This window comes from Ahaetulla prasina, chromosome 1 (assembly GCF_028640845.1).
Source record: "Ahaetulla prasina isolate Xishuangbanna chromosome 1, ASM2864084v1, whole genome shotgun sequence".
Lineage (NCBI taxonomy): Eukaryota > Metazoa > Chordata > Lepidosauria > Squamata > Colubridae > Ahaetulla > Ahaetulla prasina.
The window spans coordinates 228,411,748-228,431,815 of NC_080539.1; the positions used below are offsets into that span (position 1 = coordinate 228,411,748).

General features: G+C 37.8%; 1 protein-coding gene across 1 annotated transcript in view; it reads left to right on the forward strand.

Annotated features, from left to right (window-relative positions):
* The first annotated feature begins 40 nt into the window (after nt 1–40).
* PRPF40A (pre-mRNA processing factor 40 homolog A) overlaps nt 41–20,068 on the forward strand; it is a 38,839-nt gene continuing 18,811 nt past the window's right edge. Inside the window, exons 1-8 of the mRNA XM_058192686.1 lie at nt 41–753; nt 3,884–4,021; nt 6,852–6,932; nt 13,642–13,672; nt 15,116–15,138; nt 18,843–18,917; nt 19,001–19,111; nt 19,409–19,529. Coding sequence (XP_058048669.1) covers nt 316–753; nt 3,884–4,021; nt 6,852–6,932; nt 13,642–13,672; nt 15,116–15,138; nt 18,843–18,917; nt 19,001–19,111; nt 19,409–19,529 — 1,018 coding nt within the window. The 5' untranslated portion in view covers nt 41–315. The remainder of the gene's footprint in view (nt 754–3,883; nt 4,022–6,851; nt 6,933–13,641; nt 13,673–15,115; nt 15,139–18,842; nt 18,918–19,000; nt 19,112–19,408; nt 19,530–20,068) is intronic.

The following is a 20,068-nucleotide window of genomic DNA, read 5'->3' on the forward strand; positions in this document are numbered from 1 at the left end:
CACCCCCACCTCGCAAACACACATACGCACACACACACACCGATCTTGGCCACCCTCTCGCCCGCCTTCGGCGAGAGGAGAAGCAGAAGCCCCTCCCCTACCGGCGTGAGGTTTTGTTCTTTCCTCCTCCGGCCGCGTGCGCTGTGATCCCACCTCGCAGACTTCCGACCAGTAACCCCTCCCCCCCCCGCGTCCCCGGTCCGGTCTCCCTTCCCTTCTTCTCTGTTCGGTTTCCGGCTAACGGTCTCCCCTCGGATCCCGGCGGAACTAAGCAGAGCCGGCTCGGCGGAGCCAGGCCTGCGCCGGGGGAAAGCGATGTCAGGTGGAGACTCGGCGGCCGCCGCGGCCTCTCCTCAGCCGTTGCCCTTCTCGCTGCCCAAGCCTCCCCCCCTGATGCAGCTCAACCCCGGCGAAGGCGTCCGCCCTGTGGGAGCTCCCGGACCGGAACAGTCGCCGAAAAGCGCCCGCATGGGAGGCCGGCCGGACTGGCCTGCCGGGAAGCCCGTCAGTCTTCTGGCACCTCTCCTTCCGCCGCGCGGGGAACCCGAACCGCTCCTTCCCTTCGGGCCGTCCTCTCGCCAGCCTCTCCGCGGGAGGCTCCTCGGCAGGGGCGGCGGCGGTGGCGGCGGTAACAGTGCGGGCAGCGGGAGCCTCCTCAACCCTGGTATGAGGCTGGGCGCCGGCGGAGGAGGAACCGGCGGCGGTGGTGGCGGTGGTGGCGGCGGCGGCGGTATGGGCCGAGATGCTGTTATGGTAGGTGGGCAGGCGATTTTTTTGGAGATGAGGGAAAGGTGGGGTGGGAGGCGAAAGTTAAGTTTTACGCTTTTGCTTTGGTTTCAGCTCCCGTCCCAAATTTCATAACCGTCAAGTAAAAAAAAAAAACACACACACACACAAACACCTCATTTGAAAGTGAGGAGGGAGTCATTTGGCCTCATTTGAAGGTGAGGAGGGAGTCTAGTTAATCCTGACTAGTTAGTCGCAAAGGACTTTATTTAGTCTCGACTCCTGGAGTCTGCCTTGCCTGCAATTTTCCCTCAAGAGTTTATAGGTGCAACTATTTGAATGGTTAACCTTAGGCTGGCGGTCTTTGGGCAGAGGTTTTTAGACTGTTTAGCATCCATTTAACTAATACCTGAATGCTGGATGAACGTTGAACTTGTTGCTTGATATCAGTGGAGATTCTCAAGTCATCCAGGTCATAGTTGTCCCAAAGGTGCTTTTCCCTCCCCCTTCCCCCCAAGAGGTGACTGGAGTTTCTGGTTTTCCTTTGAAGACCTTTCACTTCTCATCCAGGAAGCTTCTTCAGCTCTGAGGTGAAGCAGCTTCTTGGGATGACAAGTGAAACGTGAAGAAGCACCTTGATAATCAATCTGTCAAATTGGCTTTCTTTTCCCTGCGCTGAGAAAGGAATACTGGAAAGGCCTGTTAAGTGCATATTTTCCCACCATTCCAGAGAATGGTGAAACTTAATCTTTGCAGCAGTGCCTATGGGAGGGAATCAATAGGAATTGAATAGGAAAAAATAGGAATACCCCTGTTTCCCCGAAAATAAGAGCCTGTCTTATATTTTTTTTGAACCCTGAAATAAGTGCTTGGCCTTATTGACATGCGCTCAAAAGCCCGATTGGGCTTATTATCAGGGAATGTCTTATTTTGGGGAAAACAATATTATATTATTATTTGAAAAATCTTCCAATCAGCATTGTTGATTATGTGCCCTCGCATTCATTTTGACTTTTAGCAACCGCATCGATGCCTTGATCATCTTATTCTTAATCTGGTCTTTCAGGTCTTCTTAGTGCCAGTGTTACTGAGTCCATCTACCTTGTTGGTGGTCATTCTCTTTTTCTCTTTCCTTCTAACTTTCCCACCATTAGATCCTTTTCCAGAGAGATAGATGTTCAGATTTGCTAGCTTTATATTAATTTAATTATAAATAGGATTTGACAAATTGAAACTATTTGTCATGATTATTTGGAACACAGAGTCAGAATTCTGGAGGACTACAGTTTAGGATGAATTTATTTATAAATATTTGTTTATTTTATTCATTTATTGATCCAAGCAATCCATTGACTTTCATTTCACTCTTTCACTGTTCACCTGCAACTGCTGATTTTTCCACTGCTTTGTAAATCACCAAAAACAAACAAAAAAACATGTAGTTTTTTATACTGGCTTAAAGGAGGACAGTAAGCCAAGAACCTTGATTTGAGTCATAAAACAAACTAATCCTTTCTATTAAGTGCTGTAGTTACAGGAGGAAAAGTATGAGGTTTCAGTGACAAGTCAACATTCATTATTGTTCCATGTGAATGTTACCAATATATGTGAAGCATTTGAACAGTTGTAACTTCATGTTTCATAAGTTGCCAAGTCTTATAGCAATTTTCAAACAAAGTAAGTCAATGACAATATTATTTACAGGAATATTTGGTAAACTGGTATCAGTCCTTCGGGAGAAGGGCGGTATAAAAATTTTATTATTATTATTATTATTATTATTAATAATAATAATAATAGTGCTTAATTTCTAAGAAAGGTTATATCACTTACAGTCAAATCTGCCTAATATACATGTTATTTCCTCGTTGAAGACTTGCTGTCCAAGTCTTTCCTGTTTGAAGATTTGCTATCCAAAATATTTCTTTACAGAATTAAGAATATAATGAAGGTAAACTTTTCAGAGCAGATTATAAATATACATATGTTAATGTGTTTTATTCATTTTACAATCTAAAGATAGTTGAAAAAATCAAACCATTATTCTATCCCCCTCCCAAAATGTCATTAAAATTTTAAAATAGCAAAATAACATCTTAACAAAAAGTATTTCCATTTGATTGCAGAACAAAGATGAGTGACTTGAAATATATAGTTTCCTGTATGTGGCACTTGAAAAAGCCCACTTGCAGATTAACCTAATAATGATTGGAAAAAATAATACAAGCAAAGGGTGTTTTAGGTGATCTTTAGTTACGATTATGCACAAGTAGATGGCCAAATGCTATTTCATTTAGGGTCTAAAACTCATAAATCACTAACAAGCTAATGGCTAGGGTACATGATATAATTTATTTTTAGTAAAACTCATATCTACCTCAGTATTTGCACTGAGCAGTCTATTAGCTGATAGGAATTCATATAGCTGTTTTTAATTCTATACAGCTAAAACTTAAGAAACATACAAGCGGTTTTCATTTTTTTATTTCCGTGCTTTAACTTTTACTTATTTAATATATTTAAACCAATAAATTAAAATTAATTAAAGGTCTAATTGTTTTAGACCTGTCAGTGCAAATCTGGATGTTTTGTTTAAATTGTTTATAGCTACCCAATTCAGTGGACTCTGTTGGAGGCAGTGAATTGCTATATGTATATTTCAGCTAGTATTTTATCAGAAAACAGGATCAGATTGTACAGTTCAGATTTTCACAAGAATGTTTTTTTGACAGAAAATATATTTGAGATTGGATGATTTGAAATCTGATGTACAATGTTTCAATCATAGAATGCCTTGTTCAAACACAAAACAGTAGTGTTTGAGTGCAAAATGGGCTGTCGTAACATTTTGAAGCATTTCAAACTCAAAATCGATTGAAATGTTTTGTATATCCCTAATACTTACTATACTTTTTTTCTTGGAGACTTATACGAAAAATACAAATTGTAATTGCAATAATAAAATGGCAAGTTTTTAAACTATCATGAGTTGTAATATCCATAAAGGGAAAAATAAAACATTTTTATATTGATAAGATAGGTGATATTGTAACAATTTAAAATATCTTGCTCTTTGAGAATCCTAATTAACCAGATTTGGAAGATAGCTTGTTTCTGTTTTGCTTATTTTCCTAAAATCCTAAACTGTGTTTTTCAGATGGGACATCCAGGCATGCCTCACTATCCACCCATGGGAATGCATCCTATGGGCCAAAGGCCCCCCAACATGCCTCCAGTATCTCATGGGATGATGCCTCAAATGATGCCTCCAATGGGAGGACCACAAATGGGACAGGTAAATGGGCTTCTACGATTTTGTTTTATATTTATATATATATGCTACTTTAAAATAAAACAGTACTGTAATTTCTATCTTTTAAAAACTTTCCATAGGTCATTAGGAATTGGCACTGATTCATATCAGTACAGTCCTCTTAATCTCTTTTTCTCATTATTACTGATTTAAATGATTTCAGAAGATATTTTTTTCTTAAACAGGTCAGTTACTTTTCTGCATAACATTTGGGATTGGAAAATATGTTGGCCTTACTATTTGGTTGAATCCTTACTTCTCCTCAATATATTTCTCCTATATGTCAATAAGTAGTTTAGCCTTTTCAGATCTGGGCTTTTATTTTTCCTTTTTGTGGTGGCCTTAGTTCTTCATGTTCAGTGGGATATAGCAGTATTAAAAAATACCCTTTGTTACTACTCTAGATAGTAATCCCAGTACTCTGCTGTCCATACTTACATTAATTCATACCTTTAATTTTAAAGTCACTCTTATTATTACTCCTACTCTCATATAAAAAGCTTTCATTTCTGATGGATAAAGGGCATTCTGTCTTCATATGGCATTAAAAATCATGTAAGTCCTTTGCGTTCTGGACAGTGTCATAATTTGTTAGTACAGGTGCATGTAGTTTAAACAAGGTTGAATGATGAATAGGGAACATGAAAAGTAATTTGAGCAGTTCAGCTACTTATCTTATTACCCATTAATTGCAAAGTCCCTAATTATCAGCCTATTTAACATAGCTGATCAAATTCCCTAGGCCATTGCTTTGAATTAAATTGTTGTTCTGCTCACATTGCTGTTGCCTGGCATATTTTACTGCTTGGCTATCATAAGAAATTCATAGAACGCAAATGGGCAATCTTCTTGCACACATTATTAGAAATGAATTCCAAGAAATGTAAGGCAGGCAGGTATATGTGTTTGGCACTTAAAATATGGAGAATTATGTCTTAGATATGAGGTTATTGTCCCATTCATTTAAACAACCCAAGTACTTTCTTCAAAGGTATATTATTTTTCTGTTTAAGAAAAAAAAACTAACAAATCTTTAGAAGCTCTTTTTTATCGCTTTTTGGGGCTACTGTGTTGCACTTATCCAATTTGTTTTATCATATTTCACACAATTTATCCTTATTTACACAATGTTTTTTTCCTATTGATATTGGTATTTCCTTTCTCCAGGCACTGAGTTATAGATACCTTGAGTTGTGCATCAAGTGATATGTCATAAAATTAAGGCTGTCTCCAAGCACTTAAAGCAGGACTACCATTCAGAGACAATGGGTTATAAATCCATGTGTTGAGAGCCACCACGTAGTTGATAAACCCCTGGAGCTTTGTGGCTTTCCTGAAACCTGGATTTGTCAAGCACAAATGTTTTATTTTATGGGGCTAGAATATAATTGGTGGCCTATATTCTGAAAGTGTTTCTAAAACTATTTGGATGGAGATATTTAGGGAGCAACTCTTGGTTGGAACACACTTATTTGGAAGCAGCAGTGGGGCAAGACTCCTTTCTTCTCCTGCTTCTACAGGATGGTGGGGAATGGGAGGGCCACTCCCATTCTTTCTTCTCTTCCTCACGCTTCCAAGAAAACCTTGTGGATTGAGGGTGGAGCAGTAGCCCTACCAAATACCTCTCCCTCCACACAAGATGGAAGGTAAGAGGGAGCAATAACCTGATGCTCCCTGAAGATACATGGGAATGGGGTTATTTGGCCAACCCTTCAGGGATTGTCATTACATATTTGGGGGTTGATTTCCCTAGCGCTATTTGTGGGATCTGCCAACAAAATTGGCTGAATATGGCCAATTAATTATATTATGTGTTGCCATCCTCTTAGTCCCCAATGAGGACTGATGAAAATTTCACAAAACCTCTGCCTTTCTTTCAGAAATTTTTTTCTGGTTAACGGCCATGTGCATACACAAGGAAATTAGCTCTATATGATAAATGCCTTGGGTCTTTGCCCAAGCTGGCTTCTATTAGACCCTTGTGTGTATTATCTTACGGCACCATTGTCAGAATAAGAATTATCCCTCACTATATTTACACTGATTTAAGGAATAAGGAAAATGATATGGTTTTAATTGGTTAAGGTAGTTTGCATCCTTGTTGCATGCCTTTCTCCGCTTTTTAACAGTTCATGTTTTTGAACCCTGCAGTCATAATTCTTAAACTTTATAGTTCTCTTCATCTTGGAACATCTTTGCAGCATAACTCTTACTCCAGCCCTGTGAGACAAGTTCTTCAGGTATTATCCTCTGTTCATAGATGAGGTAAATGAGCCCTCAAGATTAATAGAGTTTACATAGGTCACAGGGAATTGGTTTGGGAATTAAAGGTTTTAGAGTTTTAAATGGATTGGGCCCCATTCCTTCAATGACTTACAAGTAGTCTAATGTTTGGGTTTTTAAAAAATAAGACACAAGCATATGGGCCCATATTCTTGTTTATCTTTCTGCTATCCCTCCATACCAGTCTGCTTCTTTCTTCATGTTTTGTCTTGAGTTCCCTTTCGAAAGACAATCAAGAGTAGATGAACGATTGTGTCCTTATTTGTCGGCCCTCAGCAATTAATATCTTGCCTACTTTAATACTTCTGATCATTTAGAGCTTTAATACTGTTTATTTGGAACATCATCAGACAATTGCTGTATTCCCTTGTTAAACTTATATGCCCTTTTATAACTCTACTCCTTTGTTATGCCCCAATTTAGCTGTTTGGGAACAGGGTTAAACTATATCCTCCCATCAACAAAAAAATAGTTACAGATGTAGCGTGACTAGTTGTAAACAAATACAATAATCATATTTTGATTGTAGATGCCTGGAATGATGCAGTCAGTGATGCCCGGAATGATGGCACCTCATATGTCTCATGGCCCCATGCAGCCAACAGGACCGGTAAATATTCTGTTTACAATTTTAAAGTATTTGCTCTCTATTTTACCGATTTCTGTAGCCTTTTCCTGTACCTTTTGCCCAATGGTTCAGTATCTTTTATTAGAACAATTTTCTAACTTGAGCCACTTTATTGCTAATTATTTCAAATTTATATAATGAAAACTGCTAGAGTCATTTCATGTTTCATTATAAGGTAGCCTGAGGTGTTTCATAGATGGTGTAACTATAAAATTCGTAAATATTTGAATTTAATTGAATTGTTTTATTACAAATGCAAACTAATAATTTCATTTTCGTCTCATGCATCACCTTATGTTCTAGAGATGCTATCGAGAAAAACTTTATTAACTCATGTGGTATGAGTAACTTAATTTTCGTTGAGAGAGACTAACAATCCTAGTTTAAATATATTAAATAAGTAAAAGTTAAAGCACGGAAATAAAAAAATGAAAACCACTTGTATGTTTCTTAAGTTTTAGCTGTATAGAATTAAAAACAGCTATATGAATTCCTATCAGCTAACAGACTAGAAGAAAAGTACAGGTAGTCCTCGACCTACAACCATAATGGAGCTGAACAATTCTGTTCCTAAGTGAGACATTTGTTAAGTGACTTTTGCCCCATTTCTTGCCACAGATGTTAAGTGAATCACTGTAGTTAATAACACGGTTGTTAAGTAATTGACTTCACCATTGACTTTGCTTGTCAGAAGGTCGCAAAAAGGGATCACATGACCCTGAGACACTGCTGCCATAAATATGAGTTAGTTGCCAAGTCATTTTTGCAGTGTTATAACTTTGAATGATCACTAAACAAACTTGTAAATCAAGGACTACCGTGTTTCCCCCAAAAATAAAACCTATCCCGAAAATAAGCCCTAACTTGATTTTACATGTGTGCTCAATATAAGGCCTACACCCCTAAAATAAGCCCTAGTTAAGACCCTGCCCATTCCATTGCACCTGGTTGCATGAGGTGGGGCAAGGTGCACAGGCAAAAACCAAGCTTGGGGGGGGTGGAGCTGCCCTATGTGCCCCGCACCCGCTTACCTTAGGACAGTTGCAGCCAGGCCTCCCATGCTCTGACACTGCCTCGCCAGCCCACTTCTACAGCCACTTGCTGCCACTTCCATGCGTCCCCCGTGGCCTCCGTTTCACCATCAGAGGCCTTCAAGAAAGACCTCTGCAGCCAAGAAATGAGCTCTGGATTGACCTGCACAGTGCCCCTGGTCTCTGTTTTGCCATCAGAGGTCTTCGGAAAGCAGCCACAGAAGTGGGCCAGCAGCGGCCACACAGGCTCTGCTGGGCAGGGCTGTTGGTGGCGCCGCCATGAGGTTCGACAGGAGAAAAAATATCCCCCCAAAATAAGACTTAATGCCTCTTAGAGGCAAAAAAAATAAGACTGGATCTTATTTTCGAGGAAACACGGTACCTGTATCTAGATTGCAAATAGGAGGCAGGGACCAGCATTCTCTTTGTCATTTAAATTCTATATCCCAACCTCTGCTTTATAGGTACACATGAAAAATGTAAAATAGATTATTTTGTTTTACTAGAATGGCTAGTTTAGTTTTAATAGTTATCTGTCATGTAACATTAACTTGTCTGAATACCTGATGATTTAATAGTAGATCTAGATTTTCCTGATAGACTCTCATTGAAGTATTAACCAAAGCAAACTCTACTTAACTTGTGAAAGTCAACTCTGTTACAATCTCAAAACCAAATTGATGCCAAATTCATGGTGTGAACAGAAGTTGAAATTGGGCATGGAATGTGTATGGCAAATAAGTAAAAAAAAAAGATAGTATTTGTAGGATATACTTCCTGATTATTCTGCATTACAGTCTCTTTTCTTTGACTTAATCAGTGTTTTAGATAGTTACTCTATGTTGTCTGATAGTTCCCACAATATTTCTGTTGCAAGCTGTTTCTCTTCAGCTTTCTTTCTCTCATTGAACTTTTTAGGGTTCAGGGATTTATTTTACCTACTGTATTTTTTGGAGTATAAGGCACACCTTTTCCCCCCTAAAAGAGGGTGAAAATTTGGATGTGTCTTATATACCAAATGTAGCCCAGCCCAGCCTCTGAAACCTCCATTTGAGAGTCTGAAAAAAAAGCCTCTGAAATGGGGCTACATTTTCAGAGGCTGAAAAAAAAGCAAGGCGCAGAGCTCACAACCAATGAACTTGTCGCTAAAGTTCACCTCTAGGAACAGCTGATTGGGGGTATTCCGGGAGGCTGATCCACCCCCCAATCAGCTTTTTTCTTATTTTCCTCCCCAAAAACTAAGGTACGTCTTATACTCCAGTGCGTCTTATAGTCCAAAAAATATGGGTATTCTCTTTATATTGTCTCTCTGCATTATGTTATTTACATATTTTTGCTATTTGCCTGATAGTCATTAATAATCTTGATTTCATATGGCTAAACAAATAGACTAGAGTATATTAATTTCTGTACTAGCTACTGAGAAAAGGAAATTCCGTCTTTTACAGACAGAAGAAAAATACAGTGAACCAATGAAAATGAATCGAAGTGTTTCCTATAGAATCTTTTTCTTTCTTTGTCTAGTTTTCACAAGCTAATCCAATTTAAATATCCCAGAAAAGAATCAGTACCGAATTACTTAATTTTTTCCCTATATGCTTCCTCAATTGCTTTTCATTTTTATTGGCAGTAGCCTGTGATTTTTAGACATGCAGGCATTTCTTTTCTTTATTTTGGTCTCAATTTTCAGTTAATTATGAAATAATACTAATTCACGAACATTATTACAAAAATCTATCCTTTTTTTGTTCTGTACAATAAAATATACATTATTATCCTGTAATTTTTTTAAATAATTTTCTGATTTCTTTCATCTTTAATATCTTAATCGTCTTTTTCAAAAGCTGAATTTTTACCTGAGAGGTCTCTTGAAGGAGAGGCAGGATATAAATCAAAATAATATCTCTTATCAATAAGACTTATCCCCTCCCATCTCCATTTCTAGTGACTTTGCAAGTTTTTCATATCAGATTTCTGGGAGTGGCTTTGTCATTACTCTTGTTCTGAAACAACTGCATTAGTTTTTGTTCAAAATTGAAAGCACTACCTTTAAATTTTAAAAACTTAGGAAAGTCATCTGAGATGATTAAGATGAAGATACAATATATTGTATTCTGTGTTGTAGTACTTCTTTTATATAGTACTTCTTGGTACTAACTCAGTATGCTGACTAAAACTGCTTATATAAATGATATTTGAGGATGCTTAATGTTTCCTCTTTCCAGTAATCGATGATTGAGAGAAATAGATAATTGCTAAGAGAAAGTATTAATTTATTATATTTACAGTAATGTTGCCCAACTCCTATCAAGTGTGGGTGGATTACAAATTGTCTGAAACTTTAAACCAAGAAAAAAAAACAAGATTTAAAAAAAGGATAAAATTGACAGGATGACAAAACCAGATGGGAACAAAGGAAAACAACCCACATAGTCTGAAGGAAGCTTCAATCAAAAGTTGTCAAGTCTTCAAGACACTTTAAATACCAGCAAGTGGTTTTGAATTTTAGGGAGCCTCATTCTAGATGGCAGGTGCTGCTTTAGAGAAGGTGCACTTAAAGTTTTTCTAATAAATGGCATTGCTTAGTCAAAGGAACCTGAAGTACGAACCCTGCCAGATTAAATTGGCTGGGTAGATAACATGGAAATAGGCAGTTTTTATGTGGTAGTACTTCTTTTATGTAGTACTTCTTGGTACTATATAAGCAACTGACCCTCATACCATGTTGGGCTTTATAGGTAATACCGTGTTTCCCCAAAAATAAGACCCTGTTTTATATTTTTTTGAACCCTGAAATAAGTGCTTGGCCTTATTGCCACGCACTCAAAAGTCTGATTGGGCTTATTATCAGGGGATGTCTTATTTTGGGGGAAATAGGGTAGCTACATTTTGGATCAAATAATGCATTCTGGACCAGTGGAAACTTTCAGATGATCTTCAAGGCTCTCCATATAGAGCGAATTAATCTTGCATGATTGTATACAACACATTCCTAAGATCCAAACATGCGGAATATGCATAGAATGGTAGTGACTGTTTACTTCCCCAAAATAAATAATACTTAACATATTTTTTTTAAAAAAAATAGTCTCCTTTGAGCTGAGCTTCACAGCTGGTGACTATAGACCAGTGATGGTGAACCTTTTAGAGACCGAGTGCCCAAACTGCACCCCAAAGCCACTTATTTAATACAAAGTGCCAACACGGCAATTTAACATGAATACTGAGGTTTTACTACCTAAAATAATGTTAAACAAGGCAGAGTTCAGCTAATTGTTCTAAGAGAAAGCGTGATAAATGCACTTTTATGCCCCTTCATTTTTTCCTGCTTTTGGAAATAATATGTTTAGCAACAATAAAAAAGAAAAACCTGTGTAATATCATTTCTTGGTTTTTCTCTTCATTTTCTTATCCCAATTTTCTCTGTATATTTTTACTTCTTTTCTTGTTAAAATAAAATACTGTATTTTTCAGAGTATAAGACACACCTTTTTACCCACCAAAAAAGGGTGAAAATCTGGGTGCATCTTATTTATAGTCCAAATGTAGCCCCGCTGAACAAAGCCTCTGAAACCTCCGTTTGAGAGGCTGAAAAAAAAGCAAGGCTCAGAGCTCACAATCAACAAACCTGTTGCTAAAGTTCACCTCTGGGAACACCTGATTGGGGGTATTCTGGGAGGCCAATCCACCCCCCAATCAGCTTTTTTCTTATTTTCCTCCCCCAAAACTAAGGTGTGTCTTATACTCAGGTATGTCTTATAGTCTGAAAAATATGGTAGTTTTAATTTCTATTATTAAAAGAGAAATTGTTTTCCTCATAACTAAATGCCCATCAATTATTTATCTGGAAGAAAACTATCACCATAAAATGTCCTGTCCAGGACAGAAGAAGGGACAGTCCCAGCCTAGATACTTTTGGTTACAAGCCAAAACATCCAATTACCCTTGGACAGAAAATTCAAAACAAGAAAGGGGGGAGAGCAAAGCTATTGGTACATGGCCTGTATCATGCAGGAAAAGAAAAGGTGCTTTGAATCCACTGCATGGACACCAGATAGTTTTTTTTTATTCTGCTTCTTTTTCTGATGAGTGATTCCAATAAAGAAATGTGCTTATTCCCCCCCGCCCCCACCCAGTATCTTTCTCCTAAGGACTCTGCAAATACTATGATTGTCCAGGGCTGAAAAGTACAACATGGGTAGTTACCAATTTATATTTTTTGCTTCTCTGCTCTAAGTTCCGCCGCTGCTGCCACGGCAGCAGCTGCTTGTTTAGCGAGAGTGGCCTTGGCTATAGTGGGAGGCTTGGTTGGTTTTTTTTGTCCACCGTGATCCGTGACGGAAAAAAAGATGGAGGAAAGGCCATGCATGGCTGGGTGTGCTTGGTGGCAGAAGAAGGTACAGCGCAACAGGGCTGTTTTGTTTGCTGACAACAGAGCTACCGACTGACTGAACTGCAAATTACCTCTCCCCTCTCCCTTGCTATCAAAGTGGAACCTGGGCGCTGCTCTGCAATGTAGAAATGGGAAATGGAGCAGCCAGCACAAGGGGAGGAGGAAGAGCAGGGAGAAGAGAGGGCCGTTCCATTGCCCATTTTGCCATTGCTGTGCCATGGAGCTTGCCCCACCCATCACCACCCAGATGCCCTCGCTTTCCCCCAAGCATTTCTTTGCTTACCTGATTTTCAGCTCTGTCACGTTTCTTGCCATCGTGTGCAGAGAAACAAAAATTTGTGGGACTAAAAAAAAGTTAATCAATTCCCACTTCGTGAGATCTTTTTCTTTCATGAGAAGTTGGAATTGATTGAACATTTTTTTAGTCCCACAGACTTCTGTTTCCCTGCAAATGATGGTGAGAAATGCGACAGAGAAACATGATGGAGCTTGGCTGGGGCGAGGCGCACATGCCTATAGAGGGCTCTGAGTGCCACCTCTGGCATGTGTGCCATAAGTTTGCCACCAGTGTAGCTTTCTTTCAAGTACAGGTAGTCCTTGCTTAAAGGCCATTCATTTAGCAAACTTTTGAAGATAATAGTGGTGCTGGAAAAACTGGCTTACCATCAGTCCTCGCACTTAAGAACTGTCAAAGTGCCCCACAGTCATGTGATCATAATTTGAGAGCTTGGCAACTGTTGGATATATTTATGATGATCACAGTTTCCTGCAGATTTACAACCATCCCGGCCAGCTTCTGTAAAGCAAAGTTAACAGAAAAGCTGGAAATGAGTTGCAAATTATAGAAAAGTTGTAAAATTGGGTTACTTAATAATCACACCACTCAACAACAAATTTTTTGGCCCCTAATGGTTGTATGTTGAGGTCTGTCCATAGTTTTCTTTCTTCCTAGCCAATGTGGTTTTGAAAAGCAAAGCAAGTTTGGATCTGGTTAGTACTTGGACAGGAAATAACCAGAAAATACAAGCACAAAAGAGTGGAATGGGAAGTACTGGCAAGAATAAACCACTTCCATATTTTGGACCTAAGATAGCTTTTGTCTGTAGCATGAAATAGGTGTGTGTGTGTGTGTGTGTTTTCTGAGGTTTTCGCGGATGTTTGTATGTAGGTCTTTGGTTATTTGGGTTTTCTCCTGTGTAAAATTGGAAGTGTCTTGGCGACGTTTCGATATATATATCGAATATATATATATTTGGGTTTTTTACAGCCAGGAGTGAACAGCATGGATTCGCAAATTGGTATGTATGAATAATCAATTATTTGTTAAGTAATTTAGGCTGTTATAAGAAATATTTTTTCTAATTAAAAATAAACTTTTCTGTTAAAAGGAAAATTTGAAAATGTCTGTTTTTATAATGGAACAAATTAACTTTATGATCTTTAGAAATAATATTTTTTTGATTAAAAGTTCAGCTAGAAAAATACAAGAGAAAATGCTAACAATTGTTAGGGGAAAGAATTCTAACAACAGAGTAATCAGGATTGTGTCAGCCCACCAGTTATATTTTTATTTATTTAATTTATTCATTCATCACTCTTCTATACTACCCGTCTCATCTAAGTGACTAGGTGGTTATATTAAATGGTTGGATAGCCATTTGTCTGAAATGGTGTAGGGTTTCCTGCCTCGGCGGTGGGTTGGACTAGAAGACCTCCAGGGTCCCTTCCAACTCTGTTACTATGTTAAAAACAAAATACCAAAGCATAAGGAAGGATTTAGTTATACTCTCCCTGACCTCTGTGGAGCCTCTTGCACATCCCTTTGCACTTTCCCCAGCCAGTACCTCTCATGTACCTCCTTGCATCTTTGCCATTCTGCATACCTGACCCAAATAGTACCTTTTGGACACTACTTCATACTTTCCCTGACCCTCTTGCATGCCTGCACCATCCTCTCATGCATCCTCTCCTATGCACCCTCTTGCTCCTTCCCCCACCAAGCACCAGCCACTTACCTGCCTGTGGACTTCTGCTGGCCTTCCCATGGACTTTGGTTGTATTGGTGACTTGCTTAATAAACATGGAATTCTGTTAACATCAACTGGGGCTGCAGGGATTGCCTTTACTAAGCAATGTGTCCACACTTTATGGCCATATTTCTTAGCAATGGAAATTCTAGTCCCAATTGTAGTCGTAAATCGAGGACCCCCTGTATTATCTTTTGAATAAACCATAATTTTTGCTAAACAATAAAAAGGTATTTGTAGAGCACACTGGGTGAATTCACGCAACATGTGAAAGTGAATCCAACCAACCCAGCTGACTTTGTGCAGTATATGAATCTAATCGCTGCACTGGAAGAGAAGTACTTGGAATATTGGCATGAATAATGCTTTCTAGGAGATTAGGTAGTTAAAATGTGATTTGGCTGAATGCATGTAACACATAACTAACATCTGAATACCTATAATCTGCCTTTTTATTTTTTTTATTTCTGCCTTTCTTTTTAAGTGTAAACTGCCCAGAGTCTAAATTTTATTAATTAAATGTGGCCTCTGCCAAAATGTACATCGATGACGTTCTGCCTGAAATAGTTCCTGGCAAGTAAGTTGTTAAATATAGGACTCGTGTGCCGATTTATTTCAATAAACTTGAAAGCTTTTTGAATCACATTGAGTAAATCAGAAAGGGTTTGTTTTAGTATTTCCATAAAATTGATTTCTCAATTTTTTTCTGCATAGGTTTAGCTCCCCCTGGGACTCAGGTAAGAAAAGACATTTTGTTTTCTTGGTAATTCAGTCATTTCTAGCCAGTTTCTCTGCTGTCTTTCTCCCTCTTATATTAAAGCAAGCACTTTGTTGAGTACTTAACTTTGCCAAAGTCTTAGAACATCAACGTACTTAGAGATGTTTGAATAGGATAGGTAATGCAGGTAAAGTACAATAACTTTACTTCAGAACTCATAATTTGTATCATATACATACAGTTACCACTTATGCAATTTTAAACTAGATATGATCTTTGTGTGCATTCATTTTATTCAAAACTTTACATTAAATTACATTTAAAATATAGTAAACATTTTCCCTCAAAGTGCTTAATTACAATAGGATCATGCCTGATGTTTCAGCTAGTTCGGATTTGTTATATCCAAACCAGGACAAACTATTAAATAATGATAATTTGGACTTTAATGAACCACTGTTAAAAACTAGACATAATTCTTAACTAAGGAAATCTACAGGATGTTCAAAATTTACATGTTATCAGGTGTTATGTTAAAATGCACAAATTGGGCAGATTTTTGAGCCTTTCCATCAATATGTAGATAACCCACTCCTTAACTAATTCCACTTTATTGTTTATTTGATTAAATTTTTTATGCCACGTGTCTCCCAGAGACTTGTCATAAAAACAGAATGAAATGCTTCTTAATCTGTTGTAATCATTCTGGAACAAGAATGAGAAGCAAGAATTTTGACTGAATTAGAATACAATTCCTCAGTTTGCAAGTTCCCTAATAACTAATATAGTAATGATTAGGAATTACTTCTTAGAGCATGTAAGAACATATTTATTTATTTATTTATTTTATTTTATTTTATTTTATTAAATTTCTATACCGCCCTTCTCCCGAAGGACTCAGGGCGGTGTACAGCCAAAATAAAACACAGAATATGTACAATTAAAATAATTTAAAATGAACTATTACTATGCGGCCGATAATTAAAACATTTAAAAATTTAAAATATTATTAAAACCCCAATTTAAAAGCAACTATTTATGCCAGTCCTGCTTGGATGAATAAATATGTTTTAAGCTCACGACGAAAGGTCCGAAGATCAGGCACTTGACGTAAGCCAGGGGGGAGTTCGTTCCAGAGTGTTGGTGCTCCCACAGAGAAGGCCCTACTCCTGGGGGCCGCCAGCCGACATTGTTTGGCGGACGGCACCCTGAGAAGGCCCTCTCTGTGAGAGCGTATGGGTTGGTGGGAGGCATAAGATAGCAGCAGGCGGTCTCGTAAGTACCCGGGTCCTAAGCCATGGAGCGCTTTAAAGGTGGTAACCAGAATCTTGAAGCGCACCCGAAAGACTACAGGAAGCCAGTGCAGACTATGGAGCAGTGGTGTTACATGGGAGCCACGAACGGCTCCCGTTACCACTCGCGCAGCTGCATTCTGGACCAACTGCAGCCTCCGGGTGCACCTCAAGGGCAGCCCCATGTAGAGAGCATTGCAATAATCCAGCCGAGACGTAACCAGAGCGTGAGTGACCGTGCATAAGGCATCCCGGTCAAGGAAGGGACGCAACTGGCGAACCAAGCGAACTTGGTAAAAGGCCCTCCTGGTGACGGCCGCCAGATGTTCATCAAAGGACAGCCGACCATCCAAGAGGACGCCCAAGTTGCGAACCACCTCCTTTGGGGCCACTAACTCGCCCCCAACAGTCAGCTGCGGATGCAGCTGACTGTACCGGGGTGCCGGCATCCACAGCCACTCCGTCTTGGAGGGATAGTATAGTATATTTAACTCCAGTCCGGGTGTTATGAATATATCAGAAAATGTTCTTATAACGCAAATGTGCACAGAAAGACAGTTTTTAAATTATAACATGTTTTTGTTACTTACTGAATCCTTAAGAATTTTCAAGGATATGAATGTACAGTAATCTTCAATTTATGATCAAAGTTGGGACCGGAATGTTGGTTACTAAGCAGGGCAATCCTTAATGAGTCATATGGCCAGACCCCATTTTATAACCAGTTTACTGTAGTCATTGAGTGAACCTTGGTCGTTAAGTGAATCAGTTTCCCCAATTAACTTTGCCTGTCAGAAGCAAGCTGGGAAAACCGTCAATCATGATTATGTGAATGCAGAATGTTGCAATCCTTATAAATTATTGCCAGTTGCCAAGTACCTGAACTGCACTCAAAAGACTGCAGGGACGGTGCATCAGTTGTAGCTTTAAGGACAGGCTGTATGTCATAAGTCAAGAACTCTACCTGTAACCATTTTCATAAGCAATCCCTATAGGCTCCATTTTCCATACAGGGAAAGTATATAAAAAAGTTCCTACAGTGAGTTTTGACTCGTTGTAATCCTATTAATATGTTGATGAATTTTCTTGGCTTTATTGTGGAAGTGATTTTTCATTATCATCTTCTTGCATGTATTTTTCAACTCTATTTCCTACATCTGATGACGCTGATAAGGTTTCTGACATCAGAATTGATTAGGTGCTGCCCCCTGCTGTAGACGAGTGTGGCTTGTAGAAAGGCTTTGAAAAGGACAGCAAGTACTATCTTGAAAACTCAAATTTCATGTCCTCATATCTGAAAAGTATTCATTTTTAGTATAAATTTATTTTTCATGTCTACAATACTTTTTTGAGTTTTTTTTATTTCGGACATAGCTATTTGCATATAGCTATGCAATCACCTGTTATAAAATAATTAAGATCATATTCTGTTCACTTCTCCATTACTATCAGCACATTTGAGACTTAGGTTTGATCACTGCAATCAGTGATTTCATTTCTATATAATGCAGATTTATTTTTAATAGAATAGAATAGAATTCTTTATTGGCCAAATATGATTAGCCATGCAAGGAATTTGTCTTTGGTGCATATGCTCTCAGTGTAAATAAAAAGAAAAGATACATTCGTTAAGAATCATAAGGTAGAACACTTAATGATAATCATAGGGTATAAATAAGCAATCAAATCATACTAGGAAACAATATAAATCGTAAGGATACAAGCAACAAAGTTACAATCTTTGTACATTAAACTATAGTTAATGAAGCTAGGCTATTCTGGTAAGCATTATTACATTAATGGAAGCAGGAGTTTCCTATTCACCATTGTTGTAAGCCAAGTTCTTTTCATTTCTCAATAATTGCCATTTTGTAGATTGGGTTATATTTCATTCCGCATAGATTTGAATCAGAAATGAGATAGATCATAAAAGTATGATTAGTAGTAGAGATGGCAATAGCGTCTTATGATCTTGAAATGACAGATTCCTTTATTTATATTGGACATGTCAGAGAATGTTCAGTAATGTTTTGCTCCAATTGTTTTGCTCTTCGAAATCCAACTGAGAATTTGGACCATTACCTCATAAGATTTGGTCTTATCCCATTGGCACAAACCGCCACCATCAATTTATTAATATGACTGGGTAAATAACTATGTAATAAACAAGCCTGCATCCCTCTTGATTACATCTCTAGCATTTAGAATCTATCAAGACAACCAGGTAATAAACTTTTCATTGGGACTATTTAAAAGAATTGTATAACACTGAAAGAAATACATTGGTTTATAGTGACATTATTATTTTTTGTTAATATCTGATAAAGGCTTAAAAAGCAATGTGATCAAAACCTTTGCTTTTTTATCTCTTGAATAAAAACATAACTGCATTTCACTGGATTAAATTTTAATTCATATTTTCTTTATTTAGCCTACACCTCCAGTTTGTGCAGTGCAACAAGCCACTCCAACCAATAACTCTACTAATGAAGAGCCCTCAAAACAGGTCTCATGTTTTTCTCTTTAACAGTTTTGTTATGCTCTATCTTAAAATCCCAAGACATAAATAGAATGTTCTATTTTCCTTAGAAATCTACATGGTCAGAGCATAAGTCACCAGATGGGAGGACATACTATTACAATACTGAGACCAAACAGTCTACCTGGGAGAAGCCAGATGATCTTAAAACCCCTGCAGAGGTAAAAGAAGCAATTGAGAATATAATTATGTAACTATCCATGTCTCACAATGAAAAAGAAATATTTACTATTAAGAAAAACATTCCTTTCAATGTGCAGTTCTAGTATCTTAGTCTTCATATTAATGCTGCACTAGGCAGAGAATGCCCAAAGAGTTTTTATTTCATGAAATGAATTGTATGTAACTTGTATCTTTGCAATTTTGCATCTTCATCCAAAGATTCTGAAAGCATTTTATAACATTCATTTCTTTATTATAGAATGGTTTCAGATATTGTGTTGTTTCCCCTTCCTTAGCAATTGTTGTCAAAATGCCCATGGAAAGAATACAAATCTGATTCTGGAAAGCCTTATTACTACAACTCTCAAACAAAGGAGTCACGTTGGGCAAAACCCAAAGAACTTGAAGATCTTGAAGGTAATTATCATGATGTTTTATCTTCAACATAAGCTACTTTATAGATCGTGGCAATTCCAGTTAGTGAAAGCAGGAAATTCAGACTATATAATGAAATAATCTAAGATATTTTAAATGTTTTAGTTAAAGGAATAATTGGATAAATTATTGTTGACAAAAGATAAAAAGTCACCCTCAGTGACTATAGAGGAACAGCCTGTTGCACGGAACCAGCAGCAATTCTCAGACAGCAATTCTAAAGGATCTTAGGCAGTGATCTGTTTTTAGCATTTGGGACTGGAATTGGTAGGAAGTTCCAAAATCGTACCGAAATTATTACTGATTTATACTCTCTAGCTCATACATTAGTGTTAAGTTGAAAAGATCCAAGAAGTGCATTCTTTAAATATAATGTTCATTAAGAATTTGGATCACAAGAGTAAACACTAATACAAACTAAACTTGGAAAAAGAGAAAAGAATAGAAAAAAGTTTGAAAACTGCAGGGAAAAAAGAAAGGAAAAGAAAGGATATAATGAAGGAAAAGAAAAGAAATATATA